The 17,232-nt window shown below is 39.6% G+C and overlaps 1 protein-coding gene across 1 annotated transcript in view; it reads right to left on the bottom strand.

The window, feature by feature from the left end:
• Positions 1-16,807, bottom strand: part of TNS3 (tensin 3) — a 430,864-nt gene extending 414,057 nt beyond the window's left edge. Inside the window, exon 1 of the mRNA XM_006136339.5 lies at positions 16,600-16,807. Coding sequence (XP_006136401.3) covers positions 16,600-16,692 — 93 coding nt within the window. The 5' untranslated portion in view covers positions 16,693-16,807. The remainder of the gene's footprint in view (positions 1-16,599) is intronic.
• Positions 16,808-17,232: the final 425 nt, after the last annotated feature.

Below are 17,232 nucleotides of genomic sequence, written 5' to 3'. Positions count from 1 at the left end.
GAACCAGGTTGAAGCTCTCTGGACTGGGACTCTCTGGTCCAGCAGCATCCGTGGTCCTGGTGCCCCTGCAGCCCCGGTGGCCCCAGAGCAGGCCACAGAGCCCCAGTGACTCTAGAGCAGTAGGGCCCTGATAACGTGGGGCAGCTGAGTTCCAGCAGCCCTGGGGCAGTGGAATCAGGCAGCCTTGGGGTAGTAGAGCCCGAGCAGCTCCCCAGCTGGCCGAGGAGCTGGGAACCCGGTGGCCCAGAGTCAAGTGAGCCTGGCAGAGGGGCTGACCTCCCCTGGTCTGGCAAACTCCCTCCTTCGGGACTGGTCAGGTCCCAAGGTTACCGGACCAAAGATGTCCAACCTGTATATTGTTAAGGCACATTAGGAATCCACAGCACTGAAGGTTTAGGATGCACGGGGCTTTCCATTTGAAGCTAGAAAATGTCCATGTGCAGATGACACAGGTGGTAACTACATATTTCATGGGCAGATTATATTAACGTGCATCATGACACTTAAAATGCACTGAAGTTAGGAAATTCAAGTTTTGAATCCCACAGCAAATATAACTCTGACCTTACTATAAATGCAATTCTTTGTCATAGTCTATCTGGTGTTAATTTCAATTTTGACACTTCCCTTTGAATGTTGAGGATCAACGTTATAGTATTTTGAGCATTTTCCTACCTCCACCTCACTATTCCCTCCAACTCTACTCCAAAAAAATTCAGCCTGTCCAGAGTCCTTTCTGATTGACCACTGAGGCTTATACCACATCATTAGCACCCAACCCTGCTCAAATAAGTTAAAAGTAATCAAATTTAAAATCTACAACATTTTCTTTAATTTGCTTTCAAACTTTATTTCAGATCAAAAGGGGACTTTTTTTTTCCAGTACATTATAAACACTTACAATAATAGTCCTAAACACCTATCACCATCTATTTAATTTCTTGAACTTTCCTGTACGTGTAATCTACGCAAAACAACTTTGCCTGGTCAACAACGGGACTCACCTGCTAGTATTTAATATTTCTTTTATGGAATCTAAATTCAGTAGATGTTATTTGTGGCTAGACCTAGTCAAATGAATGAATAAGTGCTGATTTCAATGTACTAAGTTTTAAGTGTCATTTTGAAGAACTGAATTATTGTAACTGTATTTTTCATGCTGTAGCTGTAATGTTTTAAGTAACACAAAGTGCCTAGAGTTTATGGCAGGCAAAAGATAAGCTGAAATTTTAAAAACCACACATTTACCCATTCATGGGTATTGTATTATTTGGTATTACCATTTTCCTATTTAATCCATTCCACAGACATGCACGCAGGAGCACAACCATGTAAGTTAGGTAACCAATCACAAAACATAAATAACTAACAGTAAATTACTGCATAGCTGAAATAGCCCTATGGTCTGAAAATTGTGTGTGTAACTTGGCCAAAGCACAGTTACATGCAACAGGTAATCTACTGACTCCCACTCTGGTCCAGTCATGCTGAGTTAAGGGGCCTTAAAATACAGGCTAGGGGGTGATGTCCCATGGTGTAGTCACTGCAGAGGACAGATGTACCACTGCTGTTCAAATACCCATTAGACATGGCATGGAGAGTGTGCTGGGATGGGAGGGGCATACCAGCACAGGTCCTCACACACACACCATTGCAGATTCTAGGAAACACTGCATACCTTAGGACAGGCTGGGGAAGTGGTCATAACTTAGACAGGCCCTCAGGACTGTTTAAGTTGCCCAGAGGTCTTTCCAGCCTTTGGAGCAGCCCACAATTGTGATGGCACTAAAGTTGCCTTAACGTCATCTTAGTTCCCTTTCAGCTGAGTTGAGTTGCAAGTTCTGTGATGTTCACAGATGTCAAAGCACAGACTTCCATTAGTCCACTAATTCAGACTCCCACCCACTAAACACAGTTGAAGAAAATCAGTTTTTGTTTCCCAAACCAAGGGGCTAAATTTGTAATTTCAGGATTGGGGTCCAAAACCGTAATGAATATTATCTATGAAGAAAATAGTGCTCAACTATTTTAGATATAATTTAGAGAGGCACAACAGAGCATCTTTAGCATCTGTATCATTGGAAAGCGTTTCCACCTTGCAACTTCCAAAAGCTTTCCAATGGCTTTCCGCCATGCATTTATTACAAAGTGGCTGGAAGTGGTCAGTTTTTCTCCAGAAGCACAAATACTTCTGCCCACACTACTTACAAAGCTGAAAGAGCATGATTTTGCAGGGATCTGCTCAGCTGTACTTGAAAGCTAGATCATTAATGCCTTGAGGAAAAAAAAAAGAATGTCTGAGGCTTCAACCTGTGGTTTTTTGAAGCACTGCCTTTTCCCCAACCTGTATTAATTAAAGTCTGATTATCCCCCTGAGGAAAGAGGGAGAAGTGAACTAGAAAAGATGAATTGCATCTGTAATTACTGAAGGGAATCAGTCATTCTCTGGCATTACCACTTGTCTCAACAAATTGCCTAAGAGATTTCAGGGCTGATGCCAAAGGCAGAAGAGAGGCCCTGCATTAAAATAAACAAACAAAATAAAATAAACTTCATTTCTTTATTTTGATTTGAGATTTGTATTAATGTGTTCATATATTTGTGGTGTATGTGGTCAGCAGTTACAACCAACCTCCTGTGTCTGCCACTCAAAGTGACAACACACACAGAACACAAATCTTAACCAAGTTATTAAAAAAGGCCAAGTTTTCTAAAAAGAAGAGCCTAAAACTAGGCTTCAAAATTCATGTTCATGTGCCTAAGAAGGGCCTTGAGTACAGGAGAAACTTGCTCTGATTTAACAAATTAGTTTTAAAACTGATTTAGTTAAATTGATTCAGCAAAACAAAAAACAGGACTATGTAGCACTTTAAAGACTAACAAGATGGTTAATTAGGTGATGAGCTTTCATGGGCCAGACCCACCTCCTCAGATTCAGCAAAAGATTGAGTGGAAACTCTTATTTTGATTTATACCTGTTTTAATACCATTTAGTTTAAATTGATTCTCAGTCTACTTAAATTAAGATCAAGTCAATTTGTTTTAAACCAAAATTTAAAAAGGGCCAACTTTTGTATCAATTTTACAAACTTGGTTTAAAAATAATTTGTTAAACTAACACAACTTCCTCCTGGAGAGAAGGTCTAAGTAGTCTGATTTTCAGAATTGCTGGGTCCTCAACAGTTCACGTTAAAATCTAGGTGCCCAGCACTTTGGACAAGCAGTTCATTTGTTTAGAAGTCTAAACTGAGACACTCAAATTTTAAAATCTTGGCTCCATAATTAGTAATACAGAATACTACTAAAAGTAACAAAAATGGTAATAGTAACAGGTTAATATTACAACAATAGTACCTATTTAGGTTCTGGTAGATCTAGGCCTGAACCAAAATCTTGCATGCTAATATGGGTTCAGATGTAACTTTATAGTGTGAACCTCTCTCTGGCCTCAATTCAGGAAAGCATTCCAATTCAGCCCATGCTTGAAACTGATACATATATAAGTGCTTTCCTGAATCAGGGCTTCTATTTTCAACTTAAACGGAACATTATGAAACCTTCGATTCTTGTGCTTAGAGGAGGAGGTTGCAGTTCTTGTTTTCCTTCATGACTGACGATGACACTGCCGGTTTTACGGCTTACAACTGTGGTCATGGCTAAAAAGGACCGATACATGACTGGCAATCCTTTTAGCATAAACTGCATAGGTGGCTTGATACCAAAGAAGAGATTACAATCAGCGACTGATGTATATGCAGATGAGAGACCACAACATCCAGCATCATCATGACTTTTACACAAGACGACTACGAAGGCATTGCGTGCAGTCTGTGGAATCATTCTGTGTGTCTTCTATAGTAGTAGACAGCCATTATGTCTGCATCTGCTTGCTGTGTCACTGTCCACTATAACAACCATTACGGTCTTTGCTACCTACATATTAGATAGGGGAATGGGTTAGTGAATATCAGTCGAGTGTGGTCCTGTTCTCTTCACCTCTGACATCCCCTGGAGGACTGCAATAGCCAGTTACCAGTTAGTACTGCTCAGGAGGTACTGCAGCCTATGGAGTGGCTATGTTATTTAGTCTTCTTTTACCTAAACAAGGCTAGCTGGCAGCCAATGATGATAGTACACTGGAACCTCCATGCTCTGGGTGTCCCTAGTCCAGGAACACCTGCACTGCTGCTCCCCCTCCACCTCTGCTGTAGTACAGCAGCATACAGAGCTGCTTCCCCGGAAGCTTTTCTCCACTGCTTCCAGAGTGGCGAGATGTGTGTGTGTGTCTGAGAGTGTCATGGGGCATGGAGCTACATGTGCCCCCAGGAGTGGGGTGCCAGGTAAGTGCCCCACTCTCAGACCTCTCATAACCAGATCCCTCCCTGGCCCAGCAAACTCTTTAATCTGGACGCCCTATTTCACATGGTTGCCAGATTAAACAGGTTCAAATGTACAGGTTGAAGCTCTCTAATCCAGCACTCTTTGGTCTGGCATGATTTAGTTAGCCAGATAACCACTTCTCATGCATGCGGCCAAGTTTTCTGCAGTCCCATTAAATTTGTTTATAGGCATCAGTCCTAGCTGTCAGTGTTCTGTGCTGTTATTTAGCTCTAGTTGATTCCGGAATGTCTTCTAACATCCCAGTAAGCAGTGGAGGTGTTGGCAACGGTGCTAGAGAATATTGACTTCCCATGGTCAGGCACATTCTCTGGTTTGGCACTGGTCAGGTACTGAGAGTACCGGACTAGAGAGGCTCAATGTGTAGTAAAATCATCACATCACTCACCAGCATAGATGCTTCACCCAGGTCTGTGGCACTGTGGAGATCAACCCACCAATTTTAAGAGAGTTTTCATCTGAGATTTTGAATAATGGCATGACACAGGTATAGGTTTGGATTGGCCCCTCCTCTAGTTTCAGGAATAATTTCGAAAGGTTCCTGTATTTCGTGTACAAAAGAATAATATGTTATGCTGAATTTCTCCAGGATTAGCAATCAGCCCCCCATCACATACACAGTCTCTCACTTTGAAATGCCCGAAACCTCTCATCACTTTTCCCACTATTAGGATCCCCAGGTCCTGACATGAATGAGAGAGGAAAGAGGAAAGCTAATTTGAGTAGCATAGTGCCATCTCTCACCACTAAGTGCACCAACTGGCTCCCAGAGAATTAACAGGAAAAAAAATTTCAGTCTCTCATTTTACACCAATTTAGTTCAGTTTTCTTTCCATTAAAAAAAACATTTTTAAAAGCAAAACATAGAGAAAGACTATTTTATAAGTTACATGCTTGTCAGTTTGCTGTCCTGTTGCACAGTTATGGGTAATCAGTTCTAAAAGCGAATTAGGAAACAAAAATGACAATTATTACATGCTATTATATCCCAAATTCTGTTCACTTTTTTTAGGGTACATCTATACTGCACAGCTGTTTTGGGATACCTGTGAGGTGTCCCAAAATAGCTATGCTTCATCTACACCTATTATTTTGAAATATTTTTTGAAATAATGGGCATGCTATTTTGCCATCCCAGTAAACCTCAAAGGTTAAGGGATGGCTTGAAATAGCAAGTTACTTCAAAATTTGGTGCTGTGTAGATGCGCCAAATGTCAAAATAAGCTATTTCTAAATAGATTTGAAATATAATATGCAAGTTGCGTAGTGCAAATTGGGTATCTTATTTCTAGTTTAGGGTGCTGTGTAGATGCACCCCCAGATAACAGAAGCATCTGCTTTTGCAGGCTGGCCTTTGCTTGGGCATACATTATTGTTATGGTAGGTATTTAGGACAGTATACATGCACTAATGCTGAAAATCAGCCATCACTGAGATGGCAGGTATGAATTTTCTTACCACAGTGAGTATGTCAACATTACTCACTAAGCCCTGGGACCAGTGTTCCCTGTAAATAGTGTGCTTGGACAGCCAGGAGAAATTCAGATGCCACATAGTTGATTAGCAGAGTGCTCATAGCTGCCCACAGCTGACAGCATGTGTTTCTACTGGTGGTGTCCATCTGTACATGCCTCAGTGCATATAACAAAATTTATTCTACTCATGGATGGAAAAAATTAGAGGGAACATTGCCGAAGACCCAGGCTGGAGACTCAGTTTCTAAACCCATGCTTGAACAACCACACTTCATTGCAAACCTGCATTTACAGTTGCTGTACCCAGCTCACAGCCATGCTAATGCATCCGTATTGCACTACACTGAATTTCCACATTAGGTCTGCAGTTTGACCAGCATCCACACTGCAGAATGACAGGGATTAGACTCTGGCTCTGACCCATGACTCTAAGATCTGTGTCCTGGATACTTACTGACCTGAGTCAGATTATTTGGTGCATGGATGGAAGGGAAGGGGAACTGGGTTGGGCTCAAACCTGAGTCAGAACCCTGCCATAATGTGCCAGTGTGAAACAGCAGCAGGAAATGAAATGTGATGGCCTACAATGGATAAGCCCTTACTCTAATATCCATTAAAAACATATGGGATCTCAGTTTTTAAGGTCTCTACTGAAATAGTTTCACATAAAGAGTAAAAGTAAGTGAATAGTTCAAAAATTCTCTATGAAAGGATTCCTTACTCTATGTTCGATTTGAGTAAGTTTGTGTTGTACAAGTGTTATCTATTCTCATGAACATTTAGAGTGCAGGAAAGCAGTCATGGTACAAAACAGCACCTTAAAATGGACACCAGTAAATACAGTACAGTCATATATGATAAATATTATCGCATATGGGACACTTAACAGTAGTGGACAATGTTCCTGAAAACCCACAGCAGAATCCAGACATTAGAGCAGTTAATTTAACAAATAATACAGCACAAAATAAGCTATCATTTTCTTGTGCCCTCACTGATCTAAATGCTGTTCTGGGACTCTCCAGAATGAGTTCTTAGTTTATCAATAGGCATTAAATACTACAGAATTATGCACCTAACACAGAATATAGGTTGACTTCTCTTGTCCGGCACCCTGGGGATCTTACCAGTTCTGGATGAGGGATTCTGCCAGACCAGGGAAGGTAATTTCTGAGGTCCCCTGCCACCCACCACAGCCTTGCTGCCAACTCTCGAGAGTTCCCACTGTGGCAGCTGCCGACACAAGCACAGCCCTTCTTGCCTCCCAGCCCCAAATGGCAGCCCTGCCTCCACACACCCAGCTCCACTGTTGGGCTCCTGGCCCTGCAGGACAGCCCCTCTGCCGGGGTCTAGACGTGCTGCCGAGTGGCAGCTCCACTTGAGTTTCAGCCTGGAAGCCCCTGCTGCCTTCCAGCTTCACCAGACAGCTGTGCCAGGCAGCTGTGGGGCTGCTGGCTCTTTGCTGCACTGCCAGGCAGCCTCACTCCCAAGTTCCTTGCACCACTACCAGGTAGCCCCGTGGTTGGGTTCCTAGTCCTGCAGGGCAGTCCCTCTACCTCCTAGTCCCATCAGGTAGCTGCTCTGCTCAGCAGCAGGGCTGCTAGGCTCCCAGTTGTGCTGCTGGGCAGCCCCACTGCTGGCTCCCAGCCTCACTGCTGTGCAGCCCTGCTGCCACCTGCTTCCCTCGCCCCCCCCCCCCAGTTTCACCACCAGGAAGCAGCCCTACTGCCAGACTCTCAATTTCTCTGCTACAAGACAGCCCCACTACTGGGCTCCAGCCCTTCACCTGGGCTCTCGGGTCCTGGAACATCCCTCATCCTTCTGAACCAGAGATGTTGACGGACCAGAGAGTCCTGATTAAAAGAAGTTCAACCTGTACTGGGAAAACTTGGGGCTTCATATTGACCCACATGGTGGCTTGAGTTAACAGACCAATTAGCGTCCTAGCCTCCCTTTTCAAAAGCTTCTCTTGTTATTACCCTTTTTTTACTTCACGTTTAGATGCATCAGAATGATCTTGTATTACTTTTGTAGTTAGCACTGATGAGCGACTGTAATTAGCATTTAATAATATCTTTTTATTGTTCAAGCCCTTTAGAGACATTATGTAACTTGTATAGCCTTCCTTGTCCCAATTTTACAGACAGATACCTGGGGCAGCAGGCCTGGGCTCAAAAGGGAGGCACTGTCCAATGGAAATAATTAATCCATTAGCTGCACTGTTGGGCAGCTAAAGGTTCCTTGCCAAGGGCTAAAAGAGAGGCCTCCATGCTGATAGCCTGCTCTCCTGAAGATCCCTAGCACTCTGCCAATTTAGCAAAGGACAAGGATTTTTCACAGGGGCAGCTCCCCTATCTTGAAAGTGTGATGGGGGTGCAAGGAAATCTTCATAGTCATTTCCTCTGAATCCCTGTCCATTGTTTGTTTCCTACAAGGGAGGGTAGCTTGAACCAGAAATATTCCCGGGGCCGGCAGGATTAGAACTCAAGAGCTCCTTTGCACCTTGACTTCTGCCCAGGCCATTGTGTTATCCTTATCTTTGCAGCATTAGCCATTTTCTAGACTGTCGTACCTGGGCCTAAATACTGAATAAATCATGGCATCATTTTTACCACACACCCTGGCAGCTTGACTGTCAGATTCAAGCCTGGTCTCAAAGCTCAGTGGCATACTTAACATTATTCGGTTATCTTGCCACTGATGCTGATCTGTAATTCACTGATAATTGGAATGCTCCAGGGTGCTCCAGTTTGCAAGGCAACAATGCAGGTCCCCTGGGCAAAGAGATTATTCCACATCAGCCTCTCTTCTAGATAGCCAAACTGGCTCCCTTTCCATTTTTCAAATCCCTTCTTAAAACTCACTTTGTTCTTTGTCCCCCTGAAACCTTGATCTTTGCCCCCAACATTGTCCTTCACCCCCATAAATCACAACTTTTATTCCCACAGTTGTAACCCCCTCGTTGTTAACAGCGATTATTTAGAAAGATGTTTAGATTCTCATCCCACCATGTTTCTGCCTTTCTTGCCAATTCCTACTGGAAAGTTTATTTTATCAGCATCACTGCTGAGCGGCACAGAACAGTTCTTTGTTACACATGTGGAGTGAGCCAAGAAACACTGACGTGGACAATTGAGGAGAAAGACACAGACCTTAGAAGGAGAAGACTGAGAAAGATTTAGAATTAAATGATCTATGAGAACTGGGATAAACAATATTGGGGAGCATTACTGCCAATCTTAAGCTTTCCAAAATCATGAATCAAGATTTTTTTTTTTTTTTTTTTGCTTTCAGGTTACTGAGGCATTAAGGTTTCTTATTTTCAATCTTTTCTCCACAGCATGGAGGGCTAGAAAATTATTTTCTTTAAAAAAATCCTTAACCAGGGGATTGGACAAAGCAAGTCTCAGGAGATAAACTATGGAATCAACCATGAAGACATGAGGAAGAGGAGGCACAGGGAGAAACTTCAGTTTTATAAAGGAGATGAGATTTTAAATAACAATGGACACTGAGATGGGAGAGGAAAACTACTTGTATTTATTCAAGGCCCTAAATTTATAATGTATATAACTTTATATAAATGGGGTATAGATTGTCTCTATCGGTGAGAGATGAAATGACTTCCCATCTCATATCACTTATTTTACTGAGAAATTAATTGGGCATTTTGATTTGTTGGCAGTATCCAATTAAGACTCTTAATATTAAATATGGTTATTTTTCTTGAAGAGCAAGCTGTCTGGTCACAAGTGAAATTCATCTCTGTGAAGAAAGTAAGTACAAGGCTCCTTCAGTCACATTTCAGATCTATACGAGGGAACAATTTGGAGAGACTTGAGCACATAGTAAATTTCACCTGTGAGGAGAATGTGGCATTAAAATCTCTTTAATCACAGCTTGAAAACCTGGATTAACAAAATCTCACCCTTGGCTATCTGAATGCACTAATGAAAATAAGATATGCCTCCCACTGACCTCTTTATGGCCTTAATAAAGCATCACATTTGTAACAAGGTAAAAAAAAAAAAGTCCCTTAGACCAGCTTGTAACAAGCTTGATTAATTTCAGGTAATAAATCAACATGAACAAAACCGAAGGGGACATAGTTATGTAGGAACCTGTAATCTGAGAGTGGGATCTAATATACTACATTTGTAACACTATATACACAGTCTTGGTTTTCATATTGACTCCCTAGATCGTAAACTAAACGGGATCAATGAGATTAATTCAAGGGTGGTGGCAGCAGAGGTGAAACAACAGGGTAAAAAGAACCGAGAGCCTAGATCCGGGGAGGCTTGTCTACCATGTAGTTTAACTCTGAAAGTAAGTTCTGTAAAATCATTACCGTGGAGTTCCATGTTTATGTTCTCTGTTTACCGACCAAATATGCTCAGTTTACAAGTAAAAAGTTGTGTTTCTTAACAGCCAACCTTGCAAATTCAACCTGGGGAGAATAGAAAAACATAGTTCTCTGCACCTTGTGCACTATCACTAGTAACAGGGGTTCTGCAGTAAAACCAGTCCTATAGTCAAGAGGCTTGCACTTGTGTAGCCGGTTGAAAACTGATAAGTGATTCTGCTGAGGACACAAAAGAAGAAATAGAATCCAGCTTTCGGAACCATGCTGTCCATTTTAAACAACTGCTTTTCAGAAGAGACCGGCATTCATTTCTCTGTATGAGGGCAGACATTTCCAAAGAACTAAGGGTGCATCTACACAACACCCTAAATTCGAATAAGATACACATCATTTGTGTAATGCAAATTCCATCTTATTTCAAAACTATATCTAAATAGTTTATTTTGAAATTTGGCACATCTACACACAACCACATTTCAAAATAACGTGCTATTTCGAGCCATCCCTTATCCCTCATGCAACGAAGTTTACTGGGATGGCGAAATAGCATGCCCGCTATTTCAAAAAATATTTCAAAATAATGCGCAGCTTGTGTAGACATGGGGTACCTATTTCAGGATACTGGAGGAAATAGCCGTGCAGTGTAGATGTACTCTACAGTTGTAGTGGAGACTCCTTTTGACAGTTTTCTATACTGTTTGGAATCAAACACATTAGGATATTTACCTTACTGCTGGAAATTGTCCCTGCCTGTATGATTCCATATCCATTCTACCTACCTACTTGCAGCTGGTACCACTGATGGAACAGTGGTGGGCCAACAAGTTGGAATGTACTGTACTCATTGCTGAGTGAAGCAAAATAAGGAACCCCTGAACCCCTGAACAGTTTTGTTCTTTGCCTTGCACATAGCAAGAAAATTATTATTGTGGTAGTGTTTAAAGCCTCAGAAATATTACTAAAAAATAAGTTCGGCTGTTGTGCATTTACCTATGCAGCTTCATTGGACGTCACCAGTGGCAACAGTGCTGTAAGAGTGACAAAATTTGTCTCCATATCCTCGATAAGAATATCTTGTTTATTTTTCTTATTCCCACCACTCTATGCCATTATATTCAAGATATTTTTGATTCCAAGATCAAACTACCAGCTTAGTTCTATCGTTTTAGAAGAAATTCAAAATTGTGGTTTGTGATGTCTCATTACTTATGTGTCCATATGTGCAGCTTGGATGTATAAGAGATAGGAGGTCAAAGAACAGGTTGGTTGTGTTATGATTTATTTACTTCATGAATGAAAAAAAATGATGCATAAGTGGTAACTCATTGAGTCCCAAGCTACTTATTGTTTCCTAGCTAATTAAGACTGATAAAGAAATTTTAAAATTGAGTACTCGTGAAAAGCTCTGAGTGCTTGAGTTTAGGGTTATGTCTCACAGTACTATTGTGTTGTAAAGCAATTTTGCTTTAGGCTGATGGGGGTGGGAGAATCCAGCTTTTTATTTAATAGTTATTGTATTTTAGGATTTCAGCTTGCTCTTTCCTTACCCGTATGGGAGAAAATTTTCACCCAAAACTTTTTGGAGGGTCAGAAACACAGATTCATTGACACCAAACATTTTGTAAATTTTGCTGAATTGCTCATGCTGAAAAACTAAACATCTGAAAGTAAATATTTTGCTTTGACATTTTCATTTACATTTTCAGCTAAAAGTGACTTTTCATTTTGAAATTTACACCACATTTATTACAAAATGTTACATATTAAAATGCTTGAAATTGAAACAAAATGTTTAGTTTCAAGTTGAACAAATCCTTTCATTGAATCTGAAATAATTTTTCTAACTTTTTTTGTAAGTGACAGTAATCCATTATTCACACAACCCTATTTAGCCATTTAGAAATTTACAGAACTTAAATTTAATTGAACCAAAAGGCATTTACAGTGTAATCAGAGGGGAATTATTAGTACTACAAGGACTCAAAAATAAGACTAATCATTATTACTATTACTGATGCCTATTTATTAGATCTGTTATATTAGCACTCAAAGATTACAAGTCAGTACCATTTTAACTGCTGTACAAACACAGTCCCTACCTCAAACTCAGCAGTTATTAGTCAGCACATCTTTTTTATTTGCATGCAGAGGTGATAATTATTTTTTATTGACATAGGTCATAAGAATGGCCACACTGGGTCAGACCAATGGTCCATCTAAACCAGTATCCTGTCTTCTGACAGTGGCCAGTGCCAGAGGGAATTAAAACTGTAGGGCAGTTTCAAGTGATCTATGATCCCTTGTTGTTCAATGTTAGCTTCTGGCAGTCAAAGATTAAGGATAGTCAAAACGTTGGGTTGCATCCCTAATCATCTTGCCTCTTAGCCACTGATGAGAAGTATCCTCCATTAATTTATATAATCCATTTTTCACTCAGATATGCTTTTTGCCTTTACAACATCCCATTGCAACAAGTTCTACAGGTTAACTGTACTTTGTATAAACTGCTACTTCCTTATGTTTGTTTTAAACTTGCTGCCTATTCATTTCATTGAATGACCAATGGTTCTTGTATTATACAGAGCGGTAAATAAAATTTCCCTATTCACTTTCTCCACACCATGTATGACTTTATAAACCTATCATATCCGCCTTCTTTGTCACCACTTTTCCAAGCTGAACAGTCCAAGTCTTTTTAATCTCTCCACATATTAAAGTTATTTTTGTTATCCTTCTCTGTATATTTTCAATTTTAATATACTTTTCTGAGATGGGGCAACCAGACTTGTATACAATATTCGAGGCATGGGCATACCATATATGATGTTTTCTGTTTTATTATTTATCCCTTTCTAAATGGTTCCTGACATTCTATTAGCCATTTGACTATCACTGTACATTGAGCAGATGTTTTCAGAGAACTATCTACAATGATTCTGAGATCTTTTTTGAGTGGTAATTGTTAATTTAAATCCCATTATTGTGTATATATATCTAGGATTATTTTTTCCTACTGTGCATTACTTTGCATTTATCAACATTCAATTTCACCTGCTATTTTGTTGGCTAGGCACTCAGTTTAGAGAGATCTCTTCATAATGCTTCACCAACAGCTTTGGGCTTACTGTCTTGAATAACTTTGCATCATCTGCAAATATTTCTCCCTTACAGTTCACCTTCTTTACCTAATCATTTATGAACACTGTATGTTGATCATTGGCCAGCTACCCATCACTCAAAGTGTTGTACAAACATGCACAAAGAAAGAGCGTGTAATATACCAAGTAATATATCAAGTATTTGGAACTGAGAAAAGACACTGTTTTCAGGAACTGGAAAAGTCAACATACAGACAACCTTTAAGTGGAATTTAGGAACTTTGTAAGAAACTCAGTATTGGAACAAGATGGGCTATACTGTATTCTGATTTTGCTTTAGGGCACTAAAAGTTGACCACTTTGATAAGGCTCAGAGATTGGTATTTTAGAAGCTTATCTATGTTGACTGGAGGAGAGTTTACCATACACAAAACCAAGTGCATTCAAAAGTTCAATATCTTGATCTGGAATTTTAATCAATTACTTGTAACAGCTATTCTTTTCTGCACATTAAAGTTTCAGTTTATAGTATAGTATTCCTCGTGAATATTCATTTTGATTAACAAAGAGTAAGAGTTTTCAGAAACTGTAGGGAAATTAATCAAATGATGTGGACAGTGGAACACATCAGTTACTACTTTGAAGTGCTTTACAAGTATTAGCCCTTAAATACCCCCTTAGACATGTATGATTAGCCCCATTTCCCAGAAAGGGAAATTGAAACAGACAGGTTAAGTGACTTACCCAGACAACAGAAAGGTTAAAATCTTGACCCTATTTAAGTCAATTGCTGAACTCCCACTGATTTCAGTGGGAAAAGGATTTCACCCAAGTAGCAATGTCAGAGTTAAGATTCAAACTCAGTTAATTCCTAGTTTTTCTTCCTGTGCTCTAGTCATCAGACCACTTCCTTCTAATGGATAATGGTGGTGATCAGAAATATAGGATATCTGAGATGCTGTATACAACATAGTTCAATTGGTATGTGTTTTTAAGTAAGATAAAGTTACTGTACATCAGCAGAGGCTATCATTGAACAAGGTTTCATTTTTTCTTTCATACAATGGAATTATTTCTAATATTTGTTTGTTTGTTATTATATAGTGTTTTGTTAAATACCTGAAGAATTCTATACATTTAAAAAATTTAAAGCAGAGATTAATTAAACTCTTGCCTGCCTTAGTTTAGTGGGTATTATAACTTTGTGTTTGTACACCATTTAACACACTAGGATCCTAGTCCATGACTATGGTTCCTAGTTACCACAATATAGCATTGCAGTAGTATTACTAATAGTAACTACCTCAACCCACAAATGCCATTTTTGACATTCCCGAAGAACTGTTTTCATAAGTTTGGCATATACTTATGTATTATTCCTTAGAAGATGCAAAAGCTTACATAGTTGAAAGAATACTTTTGATATATAGCACAAGATTCAAATGGCAAATGTATTAGATATATTTGCAGGTAACATGAGAAAAATCAGATATGTATTCACTGAAGTTACTGAGTGAAATGTTAAAATAACTCAGCCAAACAATACGTGCCACCATTGTATATCATGACTATGAAAGCAGATAAATTTGAGCTAGTTAAAAGTTAGATAAGGATGAGAGCACTTAAATAGATTTAAAAACCCACTCTATGCAGAATCTTTGCCTTCAAAGTTTCAGCATTTGAGTCAATTAATACAAAATTATATGAATACATATATAAAAAAAACCCTTAAAATTTGATACTGAATATGCATGCTTTAGGGAGCTCTTCCAACTCAAAATTAGCTTCCACTTCAAAACCAGAGTGAGTCAAATGACATTTCCATATTACGTTTTAATCACTTATTTGTATTTGTTCTTACCATTAAACTGTAATGTTATTAAAGCTCAGAAACAGCTGCTGTGCCAAAGTATTAGTTTACATTAAAATAGATATTTCTAAAGCTCATGATGCTATTTATAGACCCTAGGTTTACAATGCTATGAGAAATTTTTAAAAATATTTTAAAATATGTAACCATACTCTTAGAACTCATGCCTTCTAAATAGTCAATGCAATCTAATGGATATTCAACATCAGCGGTGAAAAAAATAGTCTGGTTTCTCAAAATAGTATATAGCATATTCTGGTCACTCAAAATACTATACATTATAGTACAGTAATTATAATGTATAGTATTTTGCGTGACCAGAATATGCTTATAATTTGTTACCCTTAAAAATTAAGAACAAGGAAACAAGATACAGAACTACTACATGCCAATTGATCTCCCCATGCCCCACAATGCTATGAATTAAGGATGGGATATCAATCTAATACAACATAATCCTAACACTAGGGAATGATAACTTACTCTAAGTGTTTCTATTCAAATGCTCTTTCACATAAACAGACTTTGTGTATATGTAATAGAGACAGACATATATACACACCCATACATACCCACAAATATATCCACTCAGAGAGAATATATTTAGTATGTGATCATTATCACAGTCTTTTCTTTCAGCAATAGTGAATTTTCTTGCATTAGTAGTAATTGTAACAACTGCAGGAAATGAATTACAGCAACGGCTGTTAAACTTGATACCCTACAAAATATGCAAGTAAGTTGGTCCAAGATTTTACTCCAGTAACAGTTCTTGAATTCTCTTCTTAGGAATAAAAAGGAGGATAAAAAGACACAGATTGTTGCTGAGACTCTGTTATAATGCTTATTTACTAATTCAAAGCCAAACAGCCTGTAAAACAGTTCTTTCCATGAGCATCTTGATTTCAAGTGCTGCTCCAGCATTATTCTCTCAATAAAATCCTGCTAACAAGCCACATTGCCTTCTAAGAAAACAGTTACTAGCTGAAAGCAAAACATAGCCCCTTTCTCCTTTCATTCACTAGTTCCCCACCCCCTCCAATGCTGTTGTTGGCATAAGAAAAACAAAATGAATTACATCTTCCATGCAGTGGTCACTTTATTATAGACAGCAGGAGCCCACATCATTCCCTCTAGGCATGCAAGATTGCAAGATCTGGTTATGTGTGATGTGATATAAGCAAGAGAGAGACTATTATATATAATTCAAAGGAAGTAAAGGAAAAGCCACACTGCTGGACTCCAACAAAATAAGTTCAATCAGCTTTCAAAAGCTAATGATTTGTTGCTCTTAAAAAAAAAAAAAAAAAGCTATCTCTCCGTAAGCCACTTTTGCTATGTTAAGAAAACAAATCATGCAGACGAGGCTGAGAAGGAATCTTTTCATTGTACCTGTTTAGGATTGTGCTCCAGCAAAGGCAGAGAACATTCCAGCTGTTTTTTGTTGCTGGTCTTCCTACAGCAGTGAAAACTAACACCTCGCATTTTGGCTGCCCACCCCCCACCCGACCCGGGCAGGAGGTGCAGCCCAGACTTCGTGGGCTCAAGGAAAGTCCCCCGTTCCAGTGAAATGCCTAATCCATTCTGTGTGGTATTAAGCAGTGGATTCACCTTCTGCTAGCTAACAATGTGATGTCAACCCCCTCCCTCCCCACCCCACCCCCTAATCCTTCCTGTCTAGGGATTGGTTGGCTCCCTGACCCAGGAGACTTCACAGGGCATTTCAGATGTCAACATGCGTTTCCAACACATAGCTGAACACCCATTCAGCAAAGGGACGACACACGCTCTCGTCTCAGCCGCTTAGCATCCCAGCTGGCAGCACTGACTCTTGCCTACCTGAGCTCATGGGCACTGCAAGGTACTTTGTAGTTTTGCAGAGTCGGGGTGAGGAGTGAAAGGATGGTGTACATAGGGTCCCTCGAGAAAGGAGAAAAAGTCTATATGTATCCATTGTTTTCTCTGAATAAAAAAAAAATTTTACGGCCTGTATTTGCTCTCCAACTTGGAAATAAGAAAGCTGTT

This window comes from Pelodiscus sinensis, chromosome 2, assembly GCF_052426305.1.
Source record: "Pelodiscus sinensis isolate ZL-2025 chromosome 2, ASM5242630v1, whole genome shotgun sequence".
In the NCBI taxonomy this organism is placed as follows: domain Eukaryota; kingdom Metazoa; phylum Chordata; order Testudines; family Trionychidae; genus Pelodiscus; species Pelodiscus sinensis.
This window is presented reverse-complemented; position numbering and strand designations above follow the sequence as displayed.